We start from the raw sequence: 27,567 nt of genomic DNA, 5'->3' as shown, positions 1-27,567 counted from the left end.
TTAACAATTATGAAATTGATACCTAAACCAGGAAGAGTAAAAAGAGAAAAAAATTTATATATATATGATAGTATAGTTCTAGTCTTAGTACGGAAAAAAGGAGTAGAGGGAAGGAAAATATTTAGAACACAAAAAGTTTTTTTTTTTAAATGAATGTTACAAGACTATGCAAGGTCAATGTTGAAAAATTATCCATGCATATGTTTTGAAAATAAAAAGCTTAAAAAATGAATGTAAAAAGAAATTGTAGTTAAATAGGAAAATACTTTCAAAAATAGATTTGAATTCTGGTCATGCCATGTTTAAAAATAAGTTTGCAAAAACAGGAGAATAAAAGCAATTTGCCTACTGAATCTTCAGAGAACTGGACAAAGATCAACGACAATGCACAGGCATTTTTCCCTCTAGCAATACATATTATGTTGAGGCCTTAACATGAATGTTTCTCTTCTAAACCAAGAGAAGTCAAACAAGGACAGGTATAGGACAGAAACATAAAAGGTCACACCAAAAACTGGCTGCAAAAGAAAGGAAAGTATCTTTCCACCCACGATCGGGGAAGGAGGGATCTGATCTTAATGACAACAGGAAACTGCCTAAGTGGGTGAAGGAGAAGGAGGTGACCATACCTGTGCTTTAGGAAAATGGCTCTGGCAGCTGAGGGGAGGCCAGGAGACAATCAGAAGACTATTGCCCAAGTGAGAGGGGACTGAAGCCTGAACTAGGGGGCTGTCTTTCTAAGCAGAAAAAATTGATGTGGGAAATGTTAAACTGAGGCAATATAAACAAAATAAGAAAAAATACACACCTGAACTCGGACAGCACTCAACCTTGGTCCAGGAAGAGAAACAATAAAAGGGACAGAGAGGTAGAAGTCTACGGGTTCTGATGCTGATTCACTGTCGTGCCCTTTTGATAAGTACAGGGAGAGGGAGATTCTGGGAAATTCCCACTTGATAAAAAAGCATCGAGAAAACTTTCTAAGACCGAGTGTGCAGAGTAAACCCTGTGCCACCAGATCTTACCAAGCTCTTTTTCAGCCTCCACATATCCCCACGCCCAATGTACTGGTCCTTAAAAGTGAGTTCCACTAGGTCAAGAGTCACCTCCTGAAAAGAGATAGAGAGATGTTTCAGTCTCACTCCCATCCTAGGTCCTCAATACCAGTTCAAGAGCTTCTCCTCCCCTCATCCACATGCCCCATGGAGGGCCTCTGCCCACCAGGACCTTCCAATGGCCTTTGGGATGCCACAGGAGTGGGCTGCTAACACCCCTAAGGCCAAGGAAAGTCCAAGACGTAAATGGGCCCAGAATGCTCCTAGAGTCACTCTCCACGCTTACATCAAAGCTGCCTCACATGAAGGCCAACTTTAGAGGCCCAATGGGATGGAAAAGGAAGGGAGGAGGCCAAAGATGCTCTTGGGAGTGAATGAAGCCAAAGAATGGGAGATGCCACAAAACTGGGCAGACACAGGGAGAGCACGGGGAAGGGGGAGCTGGGCAGAGGCTGGCAGTGACAGCCAAGAGCAGAGGATGCTCTCCTGCAGGAGCGTGTGTTGGCAGGGCTCAGACTGGACGGAGGCTGGCACAGAGGGCACCCGCAGAGGACTGGTAGCTAGTGCAGGGGACAAGGGGAGAAGAAGAGGGACTTCCCCCCCCATGTGGGGGAGGAGGCCGAGACACCGTTGTCACATAGCACAGAGAGGGGAGGCTGAACCACACAATGGGAGTTCTCTGCCAAAGAGAATCATCTTGAGGATCAAGAGAAGAAAGAAAAATGGCCCATAGAACATAGGAGAAAACAGAGGAGAGGAAAGGGGAGGGACACAAACAGAGAGAATCCTTTTAATTACTACCTGGATAATTCCATCAAAACTTTTTTAAATAGGAGCAACTAGGTGGAAAAAAGATCAGGAAGTTTTAGGGGACCACAAGCTCAGTCTGAAGCAACCATGTGATTGGTGATTGTTCTGTTGTTTAAGTCACGTTCAATTCTCTTTAAGACCTTTGGGATTTTCTTGGCACAGGTACTAAAGCGGTTAGCCATTTCCTTCTCTCGCTCATTTGACAGATGAGGAAACTGAGGCAAGCAGGGATGAGGGACAGACAAAAAAGCTACAGCACTGGGCAAGATTCTCAGGAGAAGAAACCGAGGGGTTCAGTGTCCCCTGCCCCTGGTTGGCCTGTGCTCGGACACTGTTCAAACCTAGCACAGAGACCATGGTGGAAGAACCGGAGAAAGGAGGAGCACACAAGATAAGCCGCTGCCTTCAAGGGTCTGGAGGACCAACTGGGAGAGAGAATCGGCGCCCTGCAGGGACAGTTTGGCCCCGGGGGCAGAGCCCAGCCATGGGAGGAATCTGCAGGGCAGGTGTGGGCTTGAAACAAGAACAACCTCCTCATAAAGCTGTCCCGAGATGAAATGGGCGTGCCCCCTCACTGAGTGTCCCCACGGCAGGCTGACCGGCTGAGGGGGACTGTGCGGGAAAGGCCCCCCCGCCTTCTTCAGACGCTACTTCTCCAGGTCCCGGGATCCAGCTCCCAACGCAACCCAGAGGGCAGGACCAAGGGCTGCCCCAGCCTGACCATTACATGACACTGGAACACGGGCTCTATTTCTGCATTTAAATTTAACGGGGAACAGCATTAGAATGTTCAGAAAAGGGTAATGTGTGCGTGAAGCACTTCCAGAGTAACACATGAGGGGCTAGAGATGCTGAATAATCAAGAAGGGAGGCTCCGGGCCCGGGTCAGCCAGGGAGGGACTCGTTCTGCCCAAGGACAGGCCACAGCCACTCGCAGGGCCCCAACTGCCTCCTCTGTAATCCCGGAGCCCAAACCGCAGCCTCTGGACAAGGCAGTGCTCATCCCCACAGCCAACCCACACTCACTCACACATGCTCAGCCTCAAAAGGGAAACAATCACCTTCAGGGCTGTGATCTTAATACTGGGGGAGGGGAAGACAAGAGGGACCTTAAAACTGCCACAAAGAGCTCAGATCCTAACCCAGACATACCTTGGGGTCGACGACATTCACAAAGACGTCCTGATAGGGCCTCAGCCGGAATACCTGAGTGACCGTCTGGTCCACGCTGATCGTTTCTGGAAGAAGGAAGCCAGGGGGAGACCACAATGGTCAGAATTAATCTGCTTAGCTGTCAAGCGCCTAAACTACTCTCCTGGCTAGATTTATAAATATCAAAAAACTTTCAACAGATCCAGGTTTTCATAAATAAGTAACAACTAAAGAAGATAGGAGGGGGGTTTTTGTGTATTGTTTTTTAAAATCTTCCCCCCAAAAAAAATTTTTTTAATTCTTCCCAAAATAGAAATCGGGACCTGAGAGTAGATGCCCTCCCATTTCTCAGCCTCACGGATTCTCTGGTCTCCTATACTTGGTTTAAATTCCGCCTTCTGCAGGAGGCTTTCCTGCCAGCCCACTATTAGTGCCTTCCTCTCTAAGATTTACAGAGGAAGCATTTTTAAATTACACCTTGCATGTATATAGTTGTTTACGGGTTATCTCCCTCCTTAGAATGAGACCTTTGGGATCAATGAAAAAGTGTGAAGGAAGGTGGCCAAGAAGTTTCTAACTGAATCAGAAAGTGGAGGCCGGGAAACAACATGGTCCTGGCTAAGAAAGAGAGCGAGCGGCAGAGCAGTGGAATAGAATAGGTACACAATGCACAATAGTAAATGACCACAATAATCTAGTTTGAGAAACCCAAAAACCTAAGCTTTTAGGACAAGAACTCGCCATCTGACGAAAAATGCTTGGAAAACTAGAGAGTAGTTTGACAGAAATTAAGGTTAAAATAGATACATAATTTATTTGTTTATTTATTTATTGCTGAGGCAATTGGGGTTAAGTGACTTGCCCAGGGTCACACAGACAGGAAGTATTAAGTGTCTCTCCCCCCTCCACAATCTCCTTTACCCGCTACCCGGGACCAATCTATCCACCACACTTCTAATATTTAAATTTGGAAAAGACCCACCCCCTCCCACCTCCCCGACTCCTTCTAATCAAAGGGGATAGCCTCGGCTGGAGGGACTCCGAGGAGGAGGAACCCCCCCAGCTCCTGGGGCTCTTCCTTGCACTGTGGGATAGCTCTCATTGTGAGGAAACCGCCATAATGGCAGAATCCACCACTCTGACTACTCCTGGTTCCAGTCTCTATAACAGAAAAAATCTTTTACCCGACAATAATGGTGTCACCATGGAGTCCTGCCTCCTCCACGCTAAAATGCCCTCGAAAGTCGATCACCAATATTTATTTATAATTCACTCAGTGCCGGTTTCTTTGCTAGGTGTGGAGAAGGGCCTATCCTCAAGGAGCTTCTGTCTCCTCAGGGGAGGCCACATGTACGTAAACAAACAGGTCCTCATTTCCAAGATGCACCTGGAGTGGATGCAGCAAAGGGGACCCGGGAAAAAAAGACCAAGTCCCATTCTTCCCCGGCTGCTCATGCTACGTGATCCCGGGCCTTTCGGCATCCTCTCACTGTCCTCCCGATGCTCTCCTGCTGATCAGTGAGGCTCCCAGAGCTGAGCCCAGTTCTCCAGATGGAGTCTGAAGAGGGCAGGGCACAGCAGGTCTGCCCCCTCCTGACTCCTGGAGATGGAGCCTTTTCATGCAGCCTGAGAGCAAATCAGCTACCATGACTGCCGCATCACATCGCTGCCGTTCCCTAAAAACCCAGTCTGTGCTGAATGTTACAGGAAGCCAGGGATTCCAAAAGCCAAAACAAAGGAGAGAGACCCCGAGCAAGGGGGATGGCCAGGACAAAGGCACAGAGGGCTGGTCAGTTACTATTCCTGGTGTCGGGAGGACCGATGCTCTGGGGAGCACTGCTATCCTAGGAGCTCCAGGCAGGGGCCGGTCAGTGACAGTTCCTGTTGTCAGGAAGACCAGTGCTCTGAGGAGCACTGCTATCCTGGAGATTCTTGCAAGAAGCTGGTCAGCGACTAGGGCCGATAGTGGACAAGATACTGGCCCCTTTTCCACGGGGATTGTTCCTCCCAATGATATGTGTTTGGTCCAGCTGGAAGCAGGTCCAGCGGTCTGAGGCCCTTCAATTCCAAGGATTCCTGCTCTCAAGTATCCTGCAGAGTACGGGGGAGGTGCCCGGCCCCCGTCTGTCTGTCTCTTTCAGGGCTTTGCGGTTCTGGCTTAGCTGGCTCATCACACTTGGTAGTGTGCCACCATGGGAGGCAATGGCTGGCTGGTCCTTTCTCTCTGAGGGCCACTTCCCTAAATGCTGGAGCGTCCCATGTGAGGAACGAGCAGGTTAATGGGGTTCAATTACAGATCTGGGGTAAGGGAGTGAGGGATGACATAGCAACGGGCCAAGTTATAAAGAACTTTAAATGGCAAGTGGAAGAGTTTGTATCAGGGCCTCAAGACAAAAGGGAGCCCCTGGAATTTCCCGAGTGGGCGTGGCCAGCTCAGACCTGTACCGTGGCAATGGCAGGGACAACGGGGTGAAGTCCGGAGAGACCTGACAGAAGCAGCAAGGACGATTACAACAGTCCAGGGGAGAGGTCAAGAAGGCCAGAACACAGGCGACTGCTGTGGGAGTACAAAGAAGTGGGACCAACAGGTCGGGAAGGATGACAAGATCTGACATTGTGTGAATGAGGGGCTGAGAATGATACACTCAGATTTGGGGGGCCAAGCTAGAAGGGCCAACAGAGGCCCCTGAGTCCCATTCCCTTGTGCGAAAAAGTGAGCAAGCTAAGCAAGAGAAGGGAAGGGACCTGGCTGAGTCCCTCAGCTCGTTAGTGCCTGAGGTTAGACTTGAACCTGTCTCTTCCATACTCCAAGTTCACAAGTATCCCCTCTACTGCTCCACCAGAAGCTGGCAGGGTCCGTCACAATCTGGCTGAGAATGTCCTCTCTACTCTCAGAATCCCTAGTTTCTTTCAATTCTTAAGTGCTTATGGAGACTAAGTGTGGATCAAAGCATAGTAGTTCCACCTTATGTTGTTTTTGTTGTTATTTGTTTGCTTTTTTTTCTCTTGTGGTTTTTTCCTTTTGATCTATTTTTTTCTTGCGATGAATATGGAAATGTTTTTAGAAGAACTGTGCATGATTGGCCTATATTGGATTGCTTGCTGTCCAGGGGGTGGAAGGATGGGGAAGGAAGGAGAAAATTTTGGAACCCAAGGTTTTGCAAAGGTGAATGATGAAAATGCACGTTTTGAAAATAAAAAGCTTTAACAATAATAAAAAGAAAACTATCTTTGCACATATTTGGAAACATAAAATACAATTAAAAAATACTTAACAGCTGATTCTTTTGGTGCATCCCCTACCCTGAACCTCCAGTATCTCCTCCCCAAACAATTTGTGCATTTGTTGTCATTCAGTTTCGTCTGGTTCATAGTGACCTCGTTTGGAATTTTCATGGCAAAGATGCTGAAATAGCATTCTCCATTTTACAGATGAGGAAACTGAGGAAAATAAAGTAAAGTGACTTGGTCAGGAACACACATGACTAGTGTCTAAAGCCGGATCTGACTCAGGAAAGTCTTCCCAACTCCAAGCCCAGCACTCCCATCTAGCAGCCCCTTTTATATATACTGTATGTATAGCTCCATTCGAATGTAAGCTCTCTGAGGGCAGGGCACATTTCACTTTTGTCTCTGTATCTCTGACCTATAATACAGTGGCTAGGCCAATGCAAACATGTAATAAATGCTTGCTGATTCATTAACTGAACGGAAGAGGGGTCGTTTTGTGAGGGACAAAATGAATTGTTTTGGAGGCGCTCCTGAGATGCTCATGGGCTATCCAGTCAGTAGCTCATGACTAGAACTTAGGAAAAAGATGAAGGCTGGATCCGTGTTCTTCACCAAGATGACAAGCGAATCCAGGTACGCAAGGAAGATTACCAAGGATGAGAGAGGGCCCAGATATACCCAAAGCTGATGAGTGGGAAAGTGAAAAGCCAGACAAGCAAACTGAGGAGTGAGTGGTCAGAAAGCTAGGAGAAACCAAGAGGGCCCACCGGACCCTGGGACAAGAGAGTAGCTAGAAGGACTGGATGGTCAATAAAGACTACAAAGACTAACACTATTGTGCTCAGAAATGAAGAGACAGCCTCGGAGAAACCCAGGAAGATGTATATGAACTGAGGCAGAGTCAAGTGAGCACTAGAGCCTTGTTCAAATGGCCTCAGACACTTCCTAACTTGGCTTGCCTCCATTTCCTCACCTATAAAATAAGGACTATCACACCCCTCCCACTCCCAAGGTCACTGTGAGAACTAAATGAGATAAAATTTGTAGAGATGTGCACATTTTAAAGCTCTACATAAAGGCTAGCCATTATTATTTTTTTTTAAATTAAAGCTTTTTTATTTTCAAAACACATGCATGGATAATTTTTAACATTCTCCCTCGCAAAACCTTGTGTTCCAACTTTTTCCCTCCCTTGCTCCCACCTCTTCCCCTAGATAGCAAGTAATCCAATATATGTTAAACATGTTATATATATTTCCACAGTTCTCTTGCTGCACAAAATCAGACCAAAAAAGAAAAATAGGAGAAAGAAAACAAAAAGCAAGAAAACGACAACAAAAAGAGTGGAAATGCTATGTTGTGTCCACAGTTCCCATAGGCCTCTCTCTGAGTGCAAATCAGCCATTATCATTAAGAACAATTTACACTACATCAACATTACCAAAATGACCGATTTGACAAGACCAAAGAGTACGACAAATGTAAATTACAACCACTGGAGATTTTTACAGCAAACCACAAGCATCGACAAAGATGCCAGAAAATGGGAACGATCGATAGCAAAGAGGTTGTGGGAAGACAGGCTTGCCCAAACTGTTGGGGAAGCAGTGAACTGGTTTGGAATTACGCAAGAAAAATGACAAAACTGCCCATTCTATTGGACTTGGCAAGCCCGTGTCTGAGCAGATTCTGCAAGGTCAATGGCAGAGACGAAGGTTCACCACGCAGGAAAATATCGGGAGCGGCACTCTTGGGGTGGTTGTTGTCCCTTGTTCTCAGAAAGGACCAAAATGACGTCACCGTGTTGGAGTCAAAGTCCAGTGTGGTCGAGGAGACCAATGAAAGCTCAGGGTTACCACAGATCAGCTATAAACAGCCCAAATAAACATTTGCTCCTCTCCCATTTCCTTTGAGCTCCTACCATTCTGCTTCCCTGGTAGAGCACACACCTTCTTTGAGACAGGCGCTCCACATTGGGAGGTTCTAGGCCAGTGTCTCCCATGTCACAGAAATGACTCCAAAGCTTTGCAGGGAGACCCTGAAAATGTCTTCAGACTGCTTGTTCTGACCTCGGCGTGAGGGCCTGCGCTGTGTGAGTTCTCTGTATGCATCGTTCCTTTCTAGCTGTGCCTCAAGTCCCTTTCCGTGTCATTAAAGACGGAACCTGAGAACCAACTTCTGTGAAACCTGTTCCTCCCAAAGCTCCCATTTAGAGGAAGTAAGCGTATCCTTGTATTTCCTCGGATCCACAGGAACTTTAGGCTCAACCAGTCTGGACTCTGCCTGAATCAGGCCTCCCCCAAGAAGCCCCCCAACAGCACCAGCCCCCATGGGCACGCAGGCTTCCCGAGCCTTCTCTGGGCTTGCGTTTGTATCTCCAGCACAGATTCTGGCCCAGAATAATAGACGTTCTGATTGTTTATCCGAGGCAGCCCTTCTAGACTCTGAATCGCTCCCATTTTTCAAGTTTTTCTCTCAAATTTGCCCAGTCCCCGGTACTTTGGCTTTAGTCTATGTACTTTTACAGAAGCTTCAGGACCCCCAAAAGGAGCAGTGGCCGGGCACTATCGTGCTTCGTTTCGCTCAGCTCCCAGCTAATTTGGACCAGAAATGCAGGACCCGGCCGACCCTCTGGGCCCATGGACATCCCACCAAACCCACCCAAATACACAAGGCTCTGAGGACAGGGGAGTGGCTACTTACCTTTCTGCAGGTCTTCTTTAAGCGACTTCACCTGCAAAAGCAGGGGGCTGGAAAGGAAAGGGACAGAAGAACTCAGACATTTCATGCCAGAGCCTCTGGCCCTCCCGGCCTAAGGATCCCACACACATGGGAGCTGGGGAGGCACCGGCCCCAGGGCAGAGGTCATTGTTGTGAATGGGCAGCTCGCCCCTGGGCTGCATGTCTCTGGGCTAGTCACTTCTATGATAGAGCCCCAGGCTCCCCCAAATCACAAGCTCCTGATCCCAACATATTCTTCCTCATGAGTTACAGAGTCAGTTTCAAAGATGAGCCATAAGTGGAGGAAAGCACCCCAAGACTGCAGCTGATCTGTAACTGAGGGCTCACCCAGGGAGCTGGGATTCAATGTCAGGGTTGCCCAGACAGGGCGCAACTCCAAGGCTGCAGGGCAAGCCTTGGCACTTTTTTCGTGATTAAGCATCTTCTCGGGAGGCTGCTGCACCCATCAATCCCCACTATGCTCCAGCTGAGCTCCAGACATGTCCAAGCCCTCCCCCTCCCCCCCCCACTCACTGACTCACTCTGGCCATCCTCATGGCCCCCCCTTTCCCACAGTTCCCCCACACCCCAAGGAACAGGAATTGAATTATTACAGTCATTCCTGGCAAGGAGGCGGCACCGTGATCCTGGGACTCCAGCCACCATGCTGGTGACTTCCCTCATCGGTGCCCCTCCCCTAGATGTTCCTTCTTTCCCTGGGGAAAAGTAAGCTCCTCGAGGGCAGGGAACTTCTTGTTTTTGTATCTGTGTCCCAGCTCCTAAAGACACTCCATAAGTTACTATATTGCCCATTCCTTCCTTGCTTCCTTCCTTCCCTCCCTCCCTCCCTTTCTTCCTCTTTCCTTCTTTCCTCCCTCCCTCCCTTCCTTCTTCTCTTCCCTCCTTCTTTCCTTCCCTCCCTCTCTTCCTCCTTCCTTCTTTCCCTCCTCCCCATCCCTCCTTCTTTCCTTCTTCCCTCCCTTGCTTCCTTCCTTCCTTCTTCTCCTCCCTCCTTCCTTTTCTCTCCCTTCTCTCCTTCCCTCCCTCCTTCCCCCTCAAGGACTTAAATTAGAAGGAGTGCATCACTGCTCCCATTTCACAGGTGAGGAAATGGAGGCTTGGCATCATTCGGGCAGCCAGTGTCCAAAGATGGCTCCCGCTGAGGTCTCCAGATCTCTAGAGTCCAAGCACCAGCCCCAATTCTCCACCGTCCAGTGCCCAAGGGCTTCCCGGAGACTCCCGGCCATCTCTGGACATTAACGACCCCATTTCACAAGACCTCTCGGCAGCCACGGCACCCCTCCCAAAGCCGGCGCCTCCTCAGACCTCGCGTGGGTACACGGGGCTTCCCTGCCGCCCGAGCCCAGGGAAGAGAGTGCCCTCACCTGTACTCGTCGTTGGGGTGTGCGATCTCCACAATGTCCCCCAGCTTGATCTGGGGGAACACTTTGGGATTCACCACAAGCTCATCATCTGCAAAGACAGGCAAACAGTGCGTGAAACCCCAAGTGCCCTCACAGGAAGGCTCCAAGGACAGCCCTCCCCTAGCCCTGGGAAGGGGCCTCCTTTTACAGGCAAGGAAACTGAGGCTCAAAGATGCCAGGAGTAAATGGGAACACTAGGCCGCAAGCTCTGACCTCCTGACCCCAACCACCTCTCCCAGGGACCCCAAACGCCCCACGAGCAATATCAATCCCATATGGCATCTTGGGGCTTTGTCTGAGGGCCCACAGCTCCTTAAGGGCAGAGCCGGGGACCCTGCCACAGAGCAGGAGGTTTGGCCCACACCAGGGGCCACAGTCATGCAGCAGATTTGTGGGGCTTACAGTCTCCCCACGGGGATTGCCCCCAACAGACTCTGAGCAAACTGATCCCAGATCGGGGAGGGGCCTCTCATCGGACAGAAGGAACCCAAAGAGCAAGCAAGGGGAAAGACCAGCCCGATCCTGGCCCAGTGAGACCCAGAGGCCGGCCCTGCCCAAGCCACTCCAATGACTATTTCCTAAGCACCAGGCGCTGTGCGGGGGTAAGTCATAGAGCACTAAGCACCTACTATGTGCCAGCCATCAAGCTAAGCTCTGGGGCTATAGAGAAGAGCCAAAGGCAGCCCTCACGGTCTAGAGAGAGGAGGGAAAAGGGGGGAGGAGACCAGTGTGGACGACTAAGGCCTTGGTTGGGGGGTCTCGGGGGAAGGTCTGGCAGAGGCTTCTCTCAGAGTGGAGGGAGAGCACTCCAGGCCCGGGGGCAGCCAGAGACCGGTCTTGTCCCCCGGCCACCACTGAAGCCCTTGGACTGGCTGGACTGGGCTGTGAGACTGAAAAGCCGGGGGGGGGAGGGGTTACCAGGGGCTCTACAAGTCAAAGAAGAGCTCCATGGGGTAATGGGGGCAGCTACAGGGGGCCGCCACAGTGCTGAGTGCAGACAGCTCGAGCCAGGAGAGGCGGCGGCAGGAAGACCCCCAGGAGGCAGCTGTAACGCTGCAGTGGTCCCACCCCAGGGGAGGTCGTTTGCCTGCAGTTCTGGAAAAGGACCAAAACAGGCAAGGGAATTGGATTTCAGGGGCAAGGGCAGCAGCCGCCCTTCCCCCTCCCGAGCTATCGGGGTCCAGGGGCCAGACACAGATCAGGAGCCTGGAGATGGCCCAGATGCAATGGCCGTGCACAGGCTTGGGCTCAGTGCTGATTTAATAGGGCTCCGTGTCTCCCTGATCCCTGGGAGAGCAGCGGGCCACTGGGCCTGGGGAAAATTCCTAAAAATGATCCCCAAGCACCGGAATCTCTGGAAAATTCTTTGGTTCCCACGTCCAACTGGTCCAGGAAACAATCACCAGCCTTATTGATTTGGAAGTCAGCCCCTAATCGCTCCCCAGCCCCAAACCGTAGAAGGCTAAATATAAACAAGACCCTGTACCCAAACCTTTGCCATCTTCCTGATCAGGAAGCACCCACTAAGGGAAAGAGACCCTCAGTGAAATAAACCCATTTTTGCCAAAAACCTCACTTGAAACTGGGACTGTGGAGTCTTTCGCAAAACCTGCCTCCGGGGACACCGGCCCGGGACCCCCATGGCTGTTAGGGCATCTCGCCCCTCAACAGTGTGACTGAGGCGACAACCATTCAGTGCTTAAGGCTGGGGAGCCACAGGGGCAAAGAATCTCTCTCCTCTTGCACCTAATCCAAAAAATCTAGATGAATGAATGAATGAATGACTCGAGGAGGGGAGACCCTCAGGGTTTCTAGCCAAGGCAGAAATGACCGTTATTTACGTTCAGTCTGAGTCAATCAGGACCCAAACAAAGACCAAATGGGACTCGGTCTGGGACCTCCAGGTGATCAAGGAGAATCCAATCAGTTTGGGTTTAAGGTCTGGTCCTTAAGAAAGAAATCTAGCCAGTAACCCCCAAGATGCCTTGGGAGGGTTCAGAGGTGCAAAAGAGGGGAAAATGCACCTGGGGCATCTGTAGGTGAGTTACAAAGTTTAGACCCCAAGGAAACTGCAGGGGGGAGAAGGCGGAGCCAGGGAAGGCAGAGGTCCTAGCACCAGGGCATCCGAGGGAGGCCGGAGCCTCCAGGCCAATGACTTAACCTCTCAGGGCCCAGCTCAGAAACCCTCACAGCACCTCCCACACAGGGCTGATCAAAGGCCCAGCGAGAGCAGGGCTACAAAGCTCCCCCACCAAGAAGTTCTAGTCAGGCTAGAATCAGGCCAAGCATCGGGAAACCCCAGCCCTCCCAATCAGGAAAACCCCAGTCCTCCCGCAGGGGCCCCTGGGGGCGTTGGCCAATTCACAGAGACCTCAGAAGTCAGCTGGGGCAGATTTCAGTGGGTCCCCTCCAAAGCCCTCAACAATGTTCTGGGGTCCCGGGGTGCCAGCCTCAGAGGCTGCCCTCCCATCGGGCCCTCCCCCGCACCCCTTCCCCTGTGCCAAGCAATGCTCACCGCTGCCCCCGAACCCCTTCTTGTGGATGACCAGTTTGTAGAGCTTGTTTGTCCTCATCTTGGCCGGCGCTCCCTCAACTGCTCCGAGCTGGGTGCAGAGAAATCATCGTGGCTCCCTGCCATCGAAAAACAAAGAAATATCTGCAGGCTCAGGCGGCCTTCGCTCACCCACAAAGCTGCTGGGCCAGAGGGAATGGGATGGGGGGAGGGGGACATTCGACTCAACCCACCCAAAGGGAGCGAGAGGCTTAGTCTGGCAAACTCATCCTGGCAACTGGCTGCCAATTTACCCAGAGGCTGCTGGCGAGGGAGGGGGACCCAGGATGGCATGAGCCAACATCTAGGGTAGGAAGGGTCTGATGGGGAAAAACCTCACGCCGACAGGTCAGCAGCAGCCCAGAACCGGGAATGATGGGTAGCCCATCGCCCAGAGAGTGGCTAATCAAATGGTGGCCCGTGAATGAACTGGAACATTGTGCGCTATCAGAAACGGCCGTGTCACAAATACAGAGAAGCACCCGAAGAGCCGCCACAACTGACATGGACAAGTCAGCAGAGCCGAGAAAACGACACGTACAGCAACAACAGCGTACAAGGGAAGACAACGGCGCGCCAAAAACTCAGAAAATCATGAGAAAATGGGAGAGGGGAGAGGACGCCCCCAGCCCTCCTCCTCGCGGAGGTGAGAGATCCAAGGAGAACCATGGAGGTGCTGATTGTTTGATTTACTGATCAGTTATGATTTCTCATCTTTTTCTTCAGTCTTTTAGGAAATCATTATTTGTTATACAGGATGTCTCTCGGGGGCAAGAAGGGGACAACTATAATGACATAAAAAATAAAAATGTATTTTTTTAAGCATTCATTAAGGGTTTATTATATGCAAACCAAGACAGGAGTCAGGGCTATAAAAACAAACAAAATTAAACCGATTCTAACTTCAAGCAGCTCCCATGCTACAATCAGTAAGCTTGCTTTAAAATGATTCTTTCAGAGGGAACAGATTTCACATCTATTTATCGCCATAGGGAAGGAAAGTACCCTAAATAAAAATGGATTTTAGAAAACCATCCAAGCTTCTGAGTTGGAGTCAGGGGGCCGGGAGCCTCAATACTGACCATGGGAGGCACAATCCGGAACAAGTCATTTCACTACCTGATCACTTAGACATCGTCCCCCTATGTGTGTGCACGCAAGCACACATACACACACACACACACCTGTGAAAATAAGATAATAACTTTGCAAGTTCAGCTGCCGAGTGGTGAGAAGAGATGAGATTTTAGGTTCAGTATCTGGCAAACTACAAGCGACAACAACAAAATCCACACTTGTATTCTCCTGGGGGCCCTGGCTGGGCTCGGGGCGGAAAGGCCCGGATTCAGGCCCTGATTCTAACACACGACTGCGAGTCAGCCGTGGCCAGACAGCACCTGCAGATGGAACCCCGGGGCAGCTGCCAACTCGCTGGGGCGGGGGATTCCCTACTCGGACCAAGGCCGGACCAAAAACCGCTGTTTTCTAAAAATACGTGAGGAAGTCTGGTTCCCGAGGCCCAGCTGCCGTTGCTGCGTAATGCAGTCAGAATGACCAGGGACGCTCAGAGGGACTCCAGTGCCCAGGAGGTGTCACTGGGGGTGGGGGGAGATTGAACCAAAGGCTTCTGATCTCCCCTTAACCAAGCCGGACGTTCATCCGGATTTCCTGGGTGTCTCTATTACCGCCATCCCCTATCCCGCATTCCAGCAATCAGAGGAAGGAACACAGCCTAATGGGAAAAACTGGGGAAAAGCACAGGAAAAGAAAGCCAGGCTAGGAGGAAATGTCCCCACTGTCCCCTTCTCATCCATCTGGGCGGGACAGAGAAGGGACCTCAGAGTTTGTAGAGTGCAGGCCCTGAGTTCAAAGCCGGCCTCGGACACTGACGGGCCGTGTGGCCCTGGGGAAGCCACTTCACCCCGTCTGGTGCCTCAGTTTCCTTCTCTGTAAAATGAGCTGGAGAAGGCAACTGCTCCAGCCAAGAAAACCCCAAACACTGCCTGAAAACAACTCAACCAGAACCTAGGGTGGCCCTTCATTTTACACGAATGCTTCTCCTGCATAGAGGTCTGAAGGTACCGGGGAGAGGTCCTGCAGGACCCTAGAGCCTCTGGGGGGTCCCTCACCGTGGAGGGGGAGCAGGGCCCAGGAAAGCCCCCCCAAGCCTAGGCCCTGCTCCCAGCTCCGGGAGGGCTCCCCCCGCCCTCGCTCGCCGCGGTGTAACAATGGGCCCGGGACGCCCCACACAACAGCTGCAGGGCGCCTCGAAGGGGGCCGGGTGCATGAAAGCTCAGAGCCCGAAGGGACTTGGAGATCCCGCGGGCGGGAAGCAGCCCCGCGGAGGTCGCGATGTCAGCCCCTACCTCAACTGGGGCTCCTTCTGCTCCCTCCAGCCAGCAGGGAGGCGGGAGCCCGCGGCATGCTGGGAGAGCTCTCGGGGTCTCCCCACTCCCGGCCCCAGCGGGCGAGCCCGGCCCTAAGGGACCCCGCTTCCCTGAGGGAAGGCCCCTCCCCTCCCCGCCCGCTGTGGCAGAGAGCTCCCTGAGGGCCGCCCGGCTCCTTGGGCCCAGCACTCAGCACAGTCCCGCATACAGCAGGTGCTTAATTCGTGCTCACAGGCACCTTCCCCTCAAGGTACTCTCCAACTTATCCCGGTCTCCTCGGACCACAAATGTTTGCAGACCTTCCCGGAGGCCGGGAGCCCCCTGGGGGCGGGGCCACCTCTGCCCCGGAGGCCCCTGGGGGGGGGCCCCCTGGCTCGGGAGCCCCGGGGGGGCCCCGGCCTTTGGGTGTGCGGACCTGACAAGGTGCCCCTTTGGCTCGGCTCCTTCAGGAGCTGGAGGGGCCGTGGAGGGGGAGGAAAGGGGGGAAGATGGGGGCGGGGCAGAGGGAGGAAACCGGGCTCAGACCACCCCCCACACCCCCCATGACCCCGAGGCTCCCCAGCCGCGACCTCGCTTCCAGGTTCTCCATCCCCGCCCCCCTCCAGCTCTGGAGCCCCGCGTCCTCCCCCTCCTCCTGCCAAGCACTGATGCAGCGCCTGCTGTGTGCGCTCCTCCCCCCTCCGACTTCCCAGGTGCTGGGTTCAAGTCCCTGCGCCGCCGGGCGGGAGGTCACGTGGTGTTTCCGGGCCTCGGCGCCTGTCATGGCGCGCCGGGTCCCCGCCCCCCCCCGGGGCGGCCCCGGACAAGGGACGGGCGGGGCCTCAGTTTCCCCAGGAGCTCGGGGCCGGGGGAGGGCCGGAGGGGTTCGCAGCCGCACTCACCCGCTCGTCCGCCCGTCCGTCCGCTCCCGGCCTGGACGCGCCCGCCCGGACCCAGGACCCGGGCGCCCAGAGCCGGCACCGGGGGCAGGGGCCGCGCTCGCGCTCGCGCCCGCGCTCGCGCCCGCGCCCAGGCCCCGCCCCTCCGGCGCGGCCCCGCCCCCGCCCAGCCGCCGGCACCAGGCTGCGGCCTCACTTCCTCATCCGGGGCTCGCCGCCGGGGGGACGGAGGGCGGGGCGAGGCGCCGGGACGCGGCCCCGCCTCTGTTTCCCGCCAAGCCGGCCATTGGCGGGGGCCGGGCATGCGCGCCGGGGGGCCCCGCCCCCGGACCTGTCCACGCCTCTGGTTCCTTCACGCTCCGGTTCTCCGGGCCGAGACCTGGGCTCTGGCACCTTCGCTATTGCGGCGGCGGCGGCGGCGTTGAGTCATTTCTGTCAAGCTCCGCGACCCCGTGGGAGGGGGAAGCGGCCAGGGACGGGGAGCCGAGGGGAAGCGGCCGGGGACGGGGGCCTGAGGGGAAGCGGCCGGGGGCCTGAGGGGAAGCGGCCGGGGGCCTGAGGGGGAAGCGGCCAGGGACTGGGGGGGGGGGGCCCGAGGGGAAGCGGCCAGAGACGGGGGAAGCCCTCTGCCTCCCGTCCCGGAAGTCTGGTCATAGCAGCAGTTTTTAAAAAGGAGGGGGAGGGGCGCTGCCCCCTCCGGCGGGGGTCCCACGCCAATGGCTGCAAAGAAGAAAAGGAGCTTGACCCTCACCGGTTCTCGGGGACGGGAGAAAGGGCCCGAGCTGAAACGGGCGCGCTCAGGGCTCTCTGCAGATTCACCAGGTCTGGGCAAGCGGCAAGACCAGCGTGGTCCAAAGAACTGTCGGGGTCTCCGAAACCCTTTCGGAGGGTCTGCAAATTCAGTTATTTTTCATTTCTAATGCAGTAAAATAGCTATAAACAGAACCCATGTGAACAAACCTCTTGCACCAGATCCTCGATTGTTTTTTAACAGCATGAAGATACTGAGGGCAGAAGTTCGAGAACCACTGGGCAAGATGAAGCAGAGGTCCTGCAGGCAAAGGCACCGAGAGAAGCGGCTGGATAAAGACAGATGGGAGATGACTCCGAGGGCCGCGCTGGGGAGCGAGGGGAGCCAATACCAAGACGTGCCCTTGTGAGGAAATACAAGGAGCACAAGGGGAAATCCCGGCAGAGCCTCTGGGCAAAGATGGAGGCCTGCGGGGTGTGAGAAACAAGTGATTCTTGTCATCAGACTAGACTTGCAGACCACCAGGCAGAAAGAAAGAAGAAAGGAGGTGTTTGAGAGACAGTTGGAAAGCCTGGGAATGAGGCATGGCAAAGCACTGATGGAGGGAGGACTTCAATTTTATCCAGATATCTCCTGGTGCTCTCTCTGTCTCTTTGTGTTTCTCAATATCTCTCTGTCTCCCTATCTCTCTTTGTGTCTCTCTCTCCAAATATGTCTCTCTCAATATCTCTTTATCTCTGTGTCTCTCTGCCAAAAGCAGATGTATTTTTTTATTAAAGCTTTTTATTTTCAAAACATTTGCATGGATAATTTTTCAACACTGACTCTTGCAAAACCTTGTGTTCCAGATTTCCCCTCTTTGCCCCCACCCCCTTCCCTAAATGGCAAGTAATCTAACATATGTTATACCTGTTAAAATATACGTTAAATCCAATATATGTAAACATATTTATACAATTTTCTTGCTGCACAAGAAAAATCAGATCAAAAAGGAAAAAAAATGAGTAAGAAAACAAAATGCAAAAGAACAAGAACAAAAAGAGTGGAAATGCTATGTTGCGATCCACATGCAGTTCCCATAGTCCTCTCTTTGGATGCTGATGGCTCTCTTCACAGGATCATTAGAATTGGCCTGAATCAATTCGTTCGAAAGTATCACTTCCATCAGAATTGATCATCATATAATATTGATGTTGCCATGTACAATGATCTCCTGGTTCTGATCTTTTTACTCAGCATCAGTTCATGTAGGTCTCTCCAAGCCTCTCTGAAATCATCCTGCTGGTCATTTCTTACAGTTAGATTTTTTTTTTTTTTTGGCTGAGGCAATTGGGGTTAAGTGACTTGCCCAGGGTCACACAGCCAGGAAGTGTTAAGTATCTGAGGTCAGATTTGAACTCAGGTCCTCCTGACTTCAGGGCTAGTGTTCTATCCACTGCACTACCTAGCTGCCCCTCATTTCTTACAGAACTCTAATATTCCATAATATTCATATAGCATAACTTATCCAACCATTCCCCAACTGATGGGCATCCACTCATTTTCCAGTTTCTAGCCACTACAAAGAGGGCTGCCACAGACATTTTTGTACCTGTGGGGCCCTTTTCCTCCTTTAAGATCTCTTTGGGATAAAGGCCCAGTAGAAACCCAGGCAGATATATTTTAAGAGTGGTTCTTACTTCAAAAGGTCTAAGAGTTTTGATTTTGATAGTCACTAATAGGAAGGAACTGGAAATTATAGGAAGATGGGAGATAAGGGATTACTCCATCCTAGGGCTTTTGTGAAAAGAGGAAATCCAAGCAGAGCCTCACATTCTCCTTAGATTTTAGGAGAGCAGATTTCAGAAGTTTCAGAAGAATAATAGGTAGGATCCCATAGATGAAATTTCTCTCAAAGAAACTATTTATGGGATTGAATGAATAAATGAATGAAGCATTTATTAAGTGCCTACTGTGTGCAAAGAACTGGCAATCCAAATAGAAATGTAAGAACCTCTTCTCTCTAGAAATTCACATCCTAATGGGAGAAACAGGAAGACTTGAGTTCAAATCCAGCCACAAATACTTACTAGCTGGGCAAATCACTCAACTTCTACTTGTCTCAATTTCCTCATTTGTAAAGGGGGAGTAATAATAGCACATCTGTAGAGGGTTCCCAATAAGCAGATCTTCTAAAAAGCTATGTAACAGTTAATATACTCTCTGTGCAGCTCTGGAATGATGTGCAGTAGGCTCACCGCTCTCCCACAACCTACGTTGAGAATAGGCCGTGTTGATCTATTAGAGAAGAAGTGCTATTAGCACAAAGATGCAATAAATCTGGAAGTTACCTATGTGAACATGTAAGCATCAGGAAACCGTGTTTGAGAGAAATTCACTGAACTTTGCAAGACATCACAAACCAGACAAGTTATGATTATGTTGTGGTACACAGGTTGTTATTGCTAGTTACTATTTAATATTAATGTCTAGCTATAATGTAACAATGGAATATACATTATGTAACTTAACACATGGTGTTATTGCAACATTAACATAAAGAGTATATAAACTCTGGCTCTCAGATCAATAAACGAACTTCAAAATTCATTAATCAAAGTCTTCTGTCCTACTCATGCCTTCTTCCCGACAAGGCCCTTGAAATGGTCTCAAGTGGCGCCCAAACAGGGATGAACACAGGCCTACAGTGAAGCAGAGAAACATTGAGGAGGACAAGGTACCTCTAATCATTCAAGACTCTGAAGCAACAAGAGGTAAGAGAAACAACAGGAAAGCACAAAATGAACAAGCCCAGTGGTTATTGGAGATAGAAGAGGAGCTATAGTTTTATTTAAACTCTTGGGTAAATTTTAGTTTTACTTTATTTAGTTTAGCAAAATGGGACAATATCAATCAACAGAAAAGCAGACAGGTATATCTAAAAGTGGATTTAAAAAAAGGAAGTACCATCCTCAGCAACGAGATCAACCAAAACATTTCCAATGGAACAGTAATGAACTGAACTAGCTATGCCCAGAAAAAGAACTCTGGGAGATGACTAAAAACCATTACATTGAATTCCCAATCCCTATATTTATGCACACCTGCATTTTTGATTTCCTTCACAAGCTAATTGTACAATATTTCAGAGTCTGATTCTCTTTGTACAGCAAAATAACGTTTTGGTTGGGTATACTTATTGTGTATCTAATTTATATTTTAATATATTTAACATCTACTGGTCATCCTGCCATCTAGGGGAGGGGGTGGGGGGGGTAAGAGGTGAAAAATTGGAACAAGAGGTTTGGCAATTGTTAATGCTGTAAAATTACCCATGTATATATCATGTAAATAAAAGGCTATTAAATAAAAAACAAAAAAAAAAACAAAAAAACAAAAAAAAAGGAAGTAAAAGATAGGGGGTTGCTTATAATTACTGATCAATTAAAGGAATTCACGATGTATGTAGAAAAATGCTTCCCACTTCAGGGAAGTCTTGATTTGGAAAAATGGGAAATAATAGGAAAATAGATGAAACTTGTATGGAATTTTTGACTCCTTTCTTGGGAGTCCCCCCAACTCAAATCTGAAAACAGATGCCACACCAGAACTTCTGGTGGCTTTGGATGTGGGACTTTCCCCTGAAAGAGAGAAAAATCCAAAGAGACCTCAGGGTAGTAAAAATGAATTCCCCCACTCCCTTTTCTTCTTTCTGAAATTGGTAATGAAGCAAAATATATAAAAGGAAGAAAATTGGGAGGACACTCCCAAGATTACTTGAGTATATTAGGCTTCACTCTATATGTAAGGGGTAACTAGGTGTTACAGTGAATAGAGCATCAGTCCTGAAGTCAGGAGGATATGAGTTCAAATCTGACTTCAGACACTTAACACTTCCCAGCTGTGTGACCTTGGGCAAGTCACTTAACCCCCCATTACCTCACACACCCCCCAAAAAAAATCTGTATGTAAAAGCTGAAAATAGACTCCTCTGTATGTATATGTCTGTTTTGCATTCTGAGTTCTGTGTTAAAACTTAGCAAGACTTCTCTGCCATAAGAGAGAGAAGAATTCAACCTCTGTATTGCTGACTAGGATAAATATCACTGTGAATTATTAAAATTGGAATTCATTCAGAGTATGTTTCCGAAGGACTCAGAGTGTATTGGTCTTTGATCATGGTAAGATAATTTAGGAGCTAATTTTGAGCTCCTCAAGATAAGGATAGTGCAAGGAGAGAGAATTTTTTTCTCTCCTATACCTCTGACTGACTAGAAAAGCTTTGCATGAGAGGGGGAGAGAAAAAAATATGTTTAATATAGCGAAATTGTGAGAAATATATATAAAGAGAAATATTTCTCATATAGAAATGAGAAGAGCATAGATTGAAGGGATTTATAGAGTTTGGGAACTTTTGAGGAAACAGAAGAGCAGTGTGTTATGACTTTAGAAACTCCTGTAAGGAAGGAGCCTGAACCTTGTTATCAGAACTCAGGCTTGTGGAATTATACCAGGAAGAAACTCAAGGTAAAAACCCGTAGGAAGCAAGAATGGGCATTTAACTCTTTCCTGGCTCACTAAAGAGAAGAGGCTTGACACAATGAAATAATCACTGTGAAAAGTTTAGCATATCTCTTCCAGGGAAGCACTATATAAATATTATTATGATGATGTCCACTGATTAAATCATCTTGTTATTGAACTGTTTGAAAATGCCAGGATTTGGGGGACAAGTATTTTCTGTCCTGGGTCTTTTGTAGCTGTGACTACAACCCCTGTGGAAGCAATTCTGGGCCACATTTCCCCAGGATGATGGCCAAGGACACCGGGATGGAAGCAAGGCTATTTCCGAGTCCCTTGGGCTCAGTTTCCTGGGCAGTCTCTATCAGGGTATATAGGGAGATGAGGATCAAGGGAGTTGCGGGTTGACCTGCCTTGGCAAAAAACTGCCTCCTGTATGTCCCTCCAGGTGCCTTGATATTTCAAGTCGGCAGGCTTGGCTGCTCTGTGACCATCAGCCTGTGGAGACGGCTGGCTCCTTCTCCACAGGAAATGCTTCCACAGATGATGGGAAGGTATGATAGGATGTTATGAAAACATCCAATGAAGAAAACAAACAATGAAATTCTGAAGACATAAATGGAAATTTCTTCCAAAGAGAAGGAAAAATCAAATTTATACGAAGAGACCAATTTGAATACATTATTTTAGATTCTTAAAATATGTTGATAAATATATAAACATACACATAATGGTTATACACACACAAGACGGAAATAAGAACTGGTAATAATGGATAAGATCCACTAGGTGGTGCCATAATGGATAGAGCACTAGATCTGGAATCAGGAAGACTCATCTTGCTGAATTCAAATCTGACTTCAAACATTAGCTATGTAATTCTAGACAAGTCATTTAATCCTGTTTGCCTCTGTTTCTTCATCTGTAAAATGAGCTGGAGAAGGAAATGGCAAACCACTTATGTCAGCATCTTTGCTAAGAAAGCCTCCCAAAAGGTCACGTAGAATCAGATACAACTGAAAAATGACTAAACGATGAAGAAGAAAAAAATCAGTATAAATGCAAAAAAACTGAATGGTCAGAAAGAAAAGTGTCGATACAATTTAGATTATAAAGAATTGAAAAGGTTTCCCACAAACCAATTTTGAGTTAAAATTAGAAAGGAAACAAGTAATTGGGGTGAGGGAGAAATACTTTGCACTAAGTTTCTCTGATAAAAGTCTCATTTCTAAGATATATAAGGAAGCAATTCAAATTTATTGGGCAAGAGGAACCATGCCCCAGTAGAGACAAAGAGTTAAGACGTGAACGTGCAGTTGGAAAAGTACAAAAGGCAAGCTATCAATAACCATAAGAAAAAAATTGGTCCAACTCCTTAATAATTAGAGAAATGCAAATTAAAGCAACTCTGAGTTTCTATCATACCAGATGGGTAAAGAGGACATAACCGATGTCAGAGGAACTTCAAGAAAATAATCAAAACTAGTTCACTGTTGGTGGAACTATGGATTTGTTTAGCCATTCCGGAAAGCAGTTAGAAACTATGCCCTTACTGAATTGTGGTGTACCATTTGAGCCAACTGCATCAAGACAGGGTCTATGACCTCAAGAATCCAAAGGAAAAGGATATGTGTGCAAAAAATTATTTATAGCAGTTCTTTTCATGGTAGATTAAAAAAAAACCTTGGAAACTCACGGAATATGCATCTTTTGGAACAATAGCAAAACAAATTCTGGTATGTGAATGTAATAGAATATTATTATGCCTAAAGAAATGAGGAAATCAGAGAGCCCTCCATGAGCTGATGCAGAGTAAAGTGAATAGCATTAGGAGAACAGTTTATACAAATACAAAAACATAATAGAGAAAAACAACTCAGAAAGACTATAGGACTCTGACTAATGCTCGGATAAATCCTAAGTCAGGAGGTCTGAACAGAAATCATGTCTCCTGCCAACATCGACCTCCTGCCAAAGAGATAATGGACTTAAAATCCAGAATTATGCATGGATATTTGGTCATGACCAATGTGAGGATTTGTTTTGCTCGTGAGGGTTTTGATTTTTGAATTGTTTAATGGCTATGGAGCAGTATTAGGAAGAAAACAATTTTTTTTTAATTGTAAGGCTGATCAATGTAGGGGCAGCTAGATAGAGCCTTGGACCTAGAGTCAGAGAGACACATCTTCCTGAATTTGAATCTGGCTCAGAGACTTAGTGGCTAGGTGACCCTGAGCAAGTCAGTTAACCCAATTCGTCTCAGTTTTCTTATCTGTAAAATGATCTGGAGAAGGAAATGGTGAATTCCTTCAATATCTTTGCTAAGAAAACCCTACGTGGCATCGCAGAATTGGACACAAGTGAAAATGACTGAATATATCAATGTAAGGTGGTATAACAAGGTCACCTGAGATAAAACATGCTGAGAACTTTTTTAAAAAATGAATGGGTTAACAACAAAACAAATACATGAATATGTGCATAGAGACTTAGAAGAAGCAACTGATATTTTGTTATGAATTTCATTTAAAGAAGAGTATTGGGGCAGCTAGGTGGCGCAGTGGATAGAGCACCAGCCCTGAAGTCAGGAGGACCTGAGTTCAAATATAACCTCAAACACTTAATATTTCCTAACCCTAACCCTAATTGTCTTGGGGGGGTGAAAAAAGAGCATCAGGACGACTTGTTATATGTGATAACTGTATTGGCCACTTATGGGGTTGGACAAAATGATGTCATAGAAACCTAGAATTTGGGAGTTGGAACTCTGCAGGATGCAGACCAACCCAGCCAAGTACGGAATCCCAACGTGCATCAGAAATGTCCCTCCATGTTCTATTTGAATTTCTTCAAGCAGTGGGAAACCACAACTTCCCCCAGTGGCCCATTTCATCTTACTTTAGAGGTCTTGTCCAACAGTGACAGGTTCTGTGACAAATACTCTGTGCGATATCCATATAACATGGAGGTTGGCCAATAAAGGCCTAGTCTTTGAAGTCCACATAAACCCACTTTGCCTTCTGCCAATTTAACACATGAAATCGCATCAGTCTGTTCTGGTCTCGAAGACCCAGGGGCTTGAGTATAAGGAGTCTTCTAATTAGCTGAAGAGTAATAATTAAGTTTGCATACAAAGGACAGATACATTCCTCCCCTTAGCCTTGTGGGTGAGTGTGTGTGAGTGTGAGTGTGTGTGGTGAGTGTGTGTATGTGAGTGAGTGTGTTGTGTGTGTGAGTGTGCATGGGTGTGAACTTTTCCAAAGTCAACTCAGAAGTGGTCGATCAAATAAGTGAAACTTTCAAAAAATAGAGGGGGCTGCAGGATCCTCCAGGATTGGATCTAAACCTATGACCCTGCTTAACTTCATTCTCTGTTGTTAAATTTCAAGATCTCTTCTCTTTCAACTCTGTGAAACCTTCAGGATCCTTCCTTGAGCAGGGGGGCAGTAAGCCAGGACAAAGAGGCCTCAAACTATGGGGAGAGCCAAAAATGGATGTCTACCTTAAGGATGAGGGAGAAGGGGACTGGAAAGGAAAGAGCTGTGTGACCTTGAGCAATTCATTTAACTGCCTCGGGGGAAAAAAAGGAAGAAGGAAATATGGTTATAGCTTGGGTTCCTGATTTCATACAAAATCTTTTTTCTCCTTCTCTTCACTGCGTATGTAAATGTTCATGTTTGTTTGTGATTCAAACAGAAAACAAAAGAACTTGAATAGAACTTTGTGTTTCAGACAAACAAAAACTAAAATCTTTCACTAAAACTTCCATACCACTTGTGACTGCTGAGCCAGTGACAGGAATGTTTGAAAGAGCATGGGAAATGGGAAAGGTATTGTGGGATAGGAAAAAAAAAAAACCCAAACATCAACTTTTCTGGGGGCTCCTTTTTTCCCCCTGTAGAATTATGGGGTAGGACTAAATGACAGGGCCTCAGAGGCCTCTGGTCCAGTCTGCTTCCTTTACAGATGAGGAAATTGATGATCATAGGGATTGAGCAATTTCCTAGGATCTGACAGCTGACAGAGCCAGGAAGGACTCTGAACCCTTCTACTCCTATCTCCTTGTTTTTAGGAGGAGAAACTTCAGGAGCAAAAGGGGGAAGGGACATGTTCAAAAATCACACGGGGAACTTCAGCTAGGTGGCTCCATAGTACACAGAGCCCTGGGGCTGGAAGCCAGAAGATGAATCTTCCTGATTTCAATCTGACCTCAAACACGGCACTGTTTGCCTCAGTTTCCTCATCTGTAAAATGAGCTGGGAGAAGGAAATGGCCAACCGCTCTAGTATGTCTGCCAAGAAAACCCCAAGTAGGATCACAGACTCAGACATGACTGAACAACGTTTCTTGATTCGAAATCCTGCACCAAGGAGACCTGGAATGGGAGCAGCAGGGCTTTGACATCAATGGCATGGGACAGGTGGGAAGGCCCTTCGAAGGGAGAAATGCATGATTTCATTGGGGGACGTCTCCTCCTTCTGGCTCATGCCCCTTTTGCACTTCAAACAATTCCATGAATTTCTACGGCCAGAAGAACTCGTCCCTGGTAGTCAGCTCTCTGCTGAGGAGCCCATCTGCTCTGGAGCAGGACAACAACTGATTTATGTGGCCCTTTCCACACAACTGCCAGTTCCTTAAGGACAGGGATAGTGTGGCAGAGTTCCTGCACGTACTTAATCACTGTTTGCTTATATAACAGACTGAGGGGGATTGCTTCGGATGGCCTCTACCCGGTGGAGGGGTCCGGAGGATCTGCTGCACCCACAATTAAGATGATATTTAATGAAAGTGCATTCATAAACAGCCCCCGACTGGTCCTGGTCTGCTAACCATATGGTAAGGAGGAGCCTTTCAGATGGCCTGGCTATCAAGAACCGGGAGCTTCCAAAAGGATTAGGGACGGAGACTCGGACATTTGTTCCTTTTCTCTCCAATCTTCCACTCTTATTCTTACTTCTTTGGTAACATTGTCCCCATTGAAACACAGGCTCCAGTTTTGCCACAGAGGCTGGAAGGCCTGATTCTTTGTCTATTTGTGGTTTTGTTCCCTAGTTTAAAGCGAAGGCGTTGCATGAGGGGGACAAGGAGACTGGGGATTTCGAAAGGTCAGAATTCCAAGTCATTCATATCCAGGGTCAAGTTTTACAGCCAGCAAACATTTATGGCCCAAGGAGCCAGGAGTGACCTTTGGGACTCAAACTAAACAACAACAACAGCTGAGCTGGAGACTCATCTGGCAGTCAGGAATTTCATGGGACCAATGCTAGTAGAAAATGTTGGGAGACCAAGCCCACTCTCCTCTCCAGAGACCAAGATGGGATGGGGTGTGTGGGGGTAAATGTTTGGATTTTCTTCCTGTTATACCGTCAAAGTTTTTTCTAGAGATTAACTGATAGCAAATAGAACTGGGGTGTCAATAATTGACATGTAGAAGAGGGAAAAATAGCCAGTGGGGTCACAACCAATGACAGGAGGGAAGAAACATCCCTGAACCTTTGAGGACCTGCCCCTAATCCCTTGAGGATCCTGTGGAGCCTGCTTGGCTTTGGAAAAGTAAGAAGAGCATACTCAATACATTTACTGGATGCAGAGTGCCTGTTACATGGAAAGTTCTTCTTTTTTTATTTTTTTAAATTTTTGTTAAATTTATTTTTTTTTTTAAATAACTTTTTATTGACAGAACCTATGCCAGGGTGGTTTTTTATAACATTATCCCTTGCACTCACTTCTGTTCCGATTTTTCCCCTCCCTCCCTCCATCCTCTCCCCAAAGATGGCAAGCAGTCCTATACATGTTAAATAGATTCTAGTGGATCTTGGATATAATATATGTGTGCAGAACCGAACAGTTTTCTTGTTGCTCAAGGAGAATTGGATTTAGAAGGTATAAATAACCCGGGAAGAAGAACAAAAATGCAAGCAGTTTACATTCATTTCCTAGTGTTCTTTCTTTGGGTGTAGCTGCTTCTGTCCATCCTTGATCAATTGAAACTCAGTTGGCTCTTGTCTTTGTTGAAGAAATCCACTTCCATCAGAATACATCCTCATACAGTATCGCTGTTGAGGTATATAATGATTTCCTGGTTCTGCTCATTTCGCTCAGCATCA

General features: G+C 48.4%; 1 protein-coding gene across 4 annotated transcripts in view; it reads right to left on the bottom strand.

Annotated features, from left to right (window-relative positions):
- The window catches only part of DEPDC5 (DEP domain containing 5, GATOR1 subcomplex subunit), a 70,549-nt gene extending 54,193 nt beyond the window's left edge, over positions 1-16,356 (bottom strand). For all 4 annotated transcript variants that reach the window (XM_031948953.1, XM_031948950.1, XM_031948952.1 and 1 more), the window contains exons 1-6: positions 16,213-16,356; positions 12,909-13,024; positions 10,355-10,442; positions 8,952-8,998; positions 3,018-3,103; positions 1,026-1,109 (exon numbers count right to left, since the gene is read on the bottom strand). In XM_031948953.1, the coding sequence (XP_031804813.1) occupies positions 1,026-1,109; positions 3,018-3,103; positions 8,952-8,998; positions 10,355-10,442; positions 12,909-12,966 (363 nt within the window). In that variant the 5' untranslated portion in view covers positions 12,967-13,024; positions 16,213-16,356. The remainder of the gene's footprint in view (positions 1-1,025; positions 1,110-3,017; positions 3,104-8,951; positions 8,999-10,354; positions 10,443-12,908; positions 13,025-16,212) is intronic.
- Between the last annotated feature and the right edge of the window lie 11,211 nt (positions 16,357-27,567).

The sequence above is a fragment of the Sarcophilus harrisii genome, chromosome 1 (assembly GCF_902635505.1).
Source record: "Sarcophilus harrisii chromosome 1, mSarHar1.11, whole genome shotgun sequence".
Taxonomy (NCBI): Eukaryota; Metazoa; Chordata; class Mammalia; order Dasyuromorphia; family Dasyuridae; genus Sarcophilus; species Sarcophilus harrisii.
Note: the sequence above shows the minus strand (reverse complement) of the source record. Positions and strands in the feature narration are given on the sequence as shown.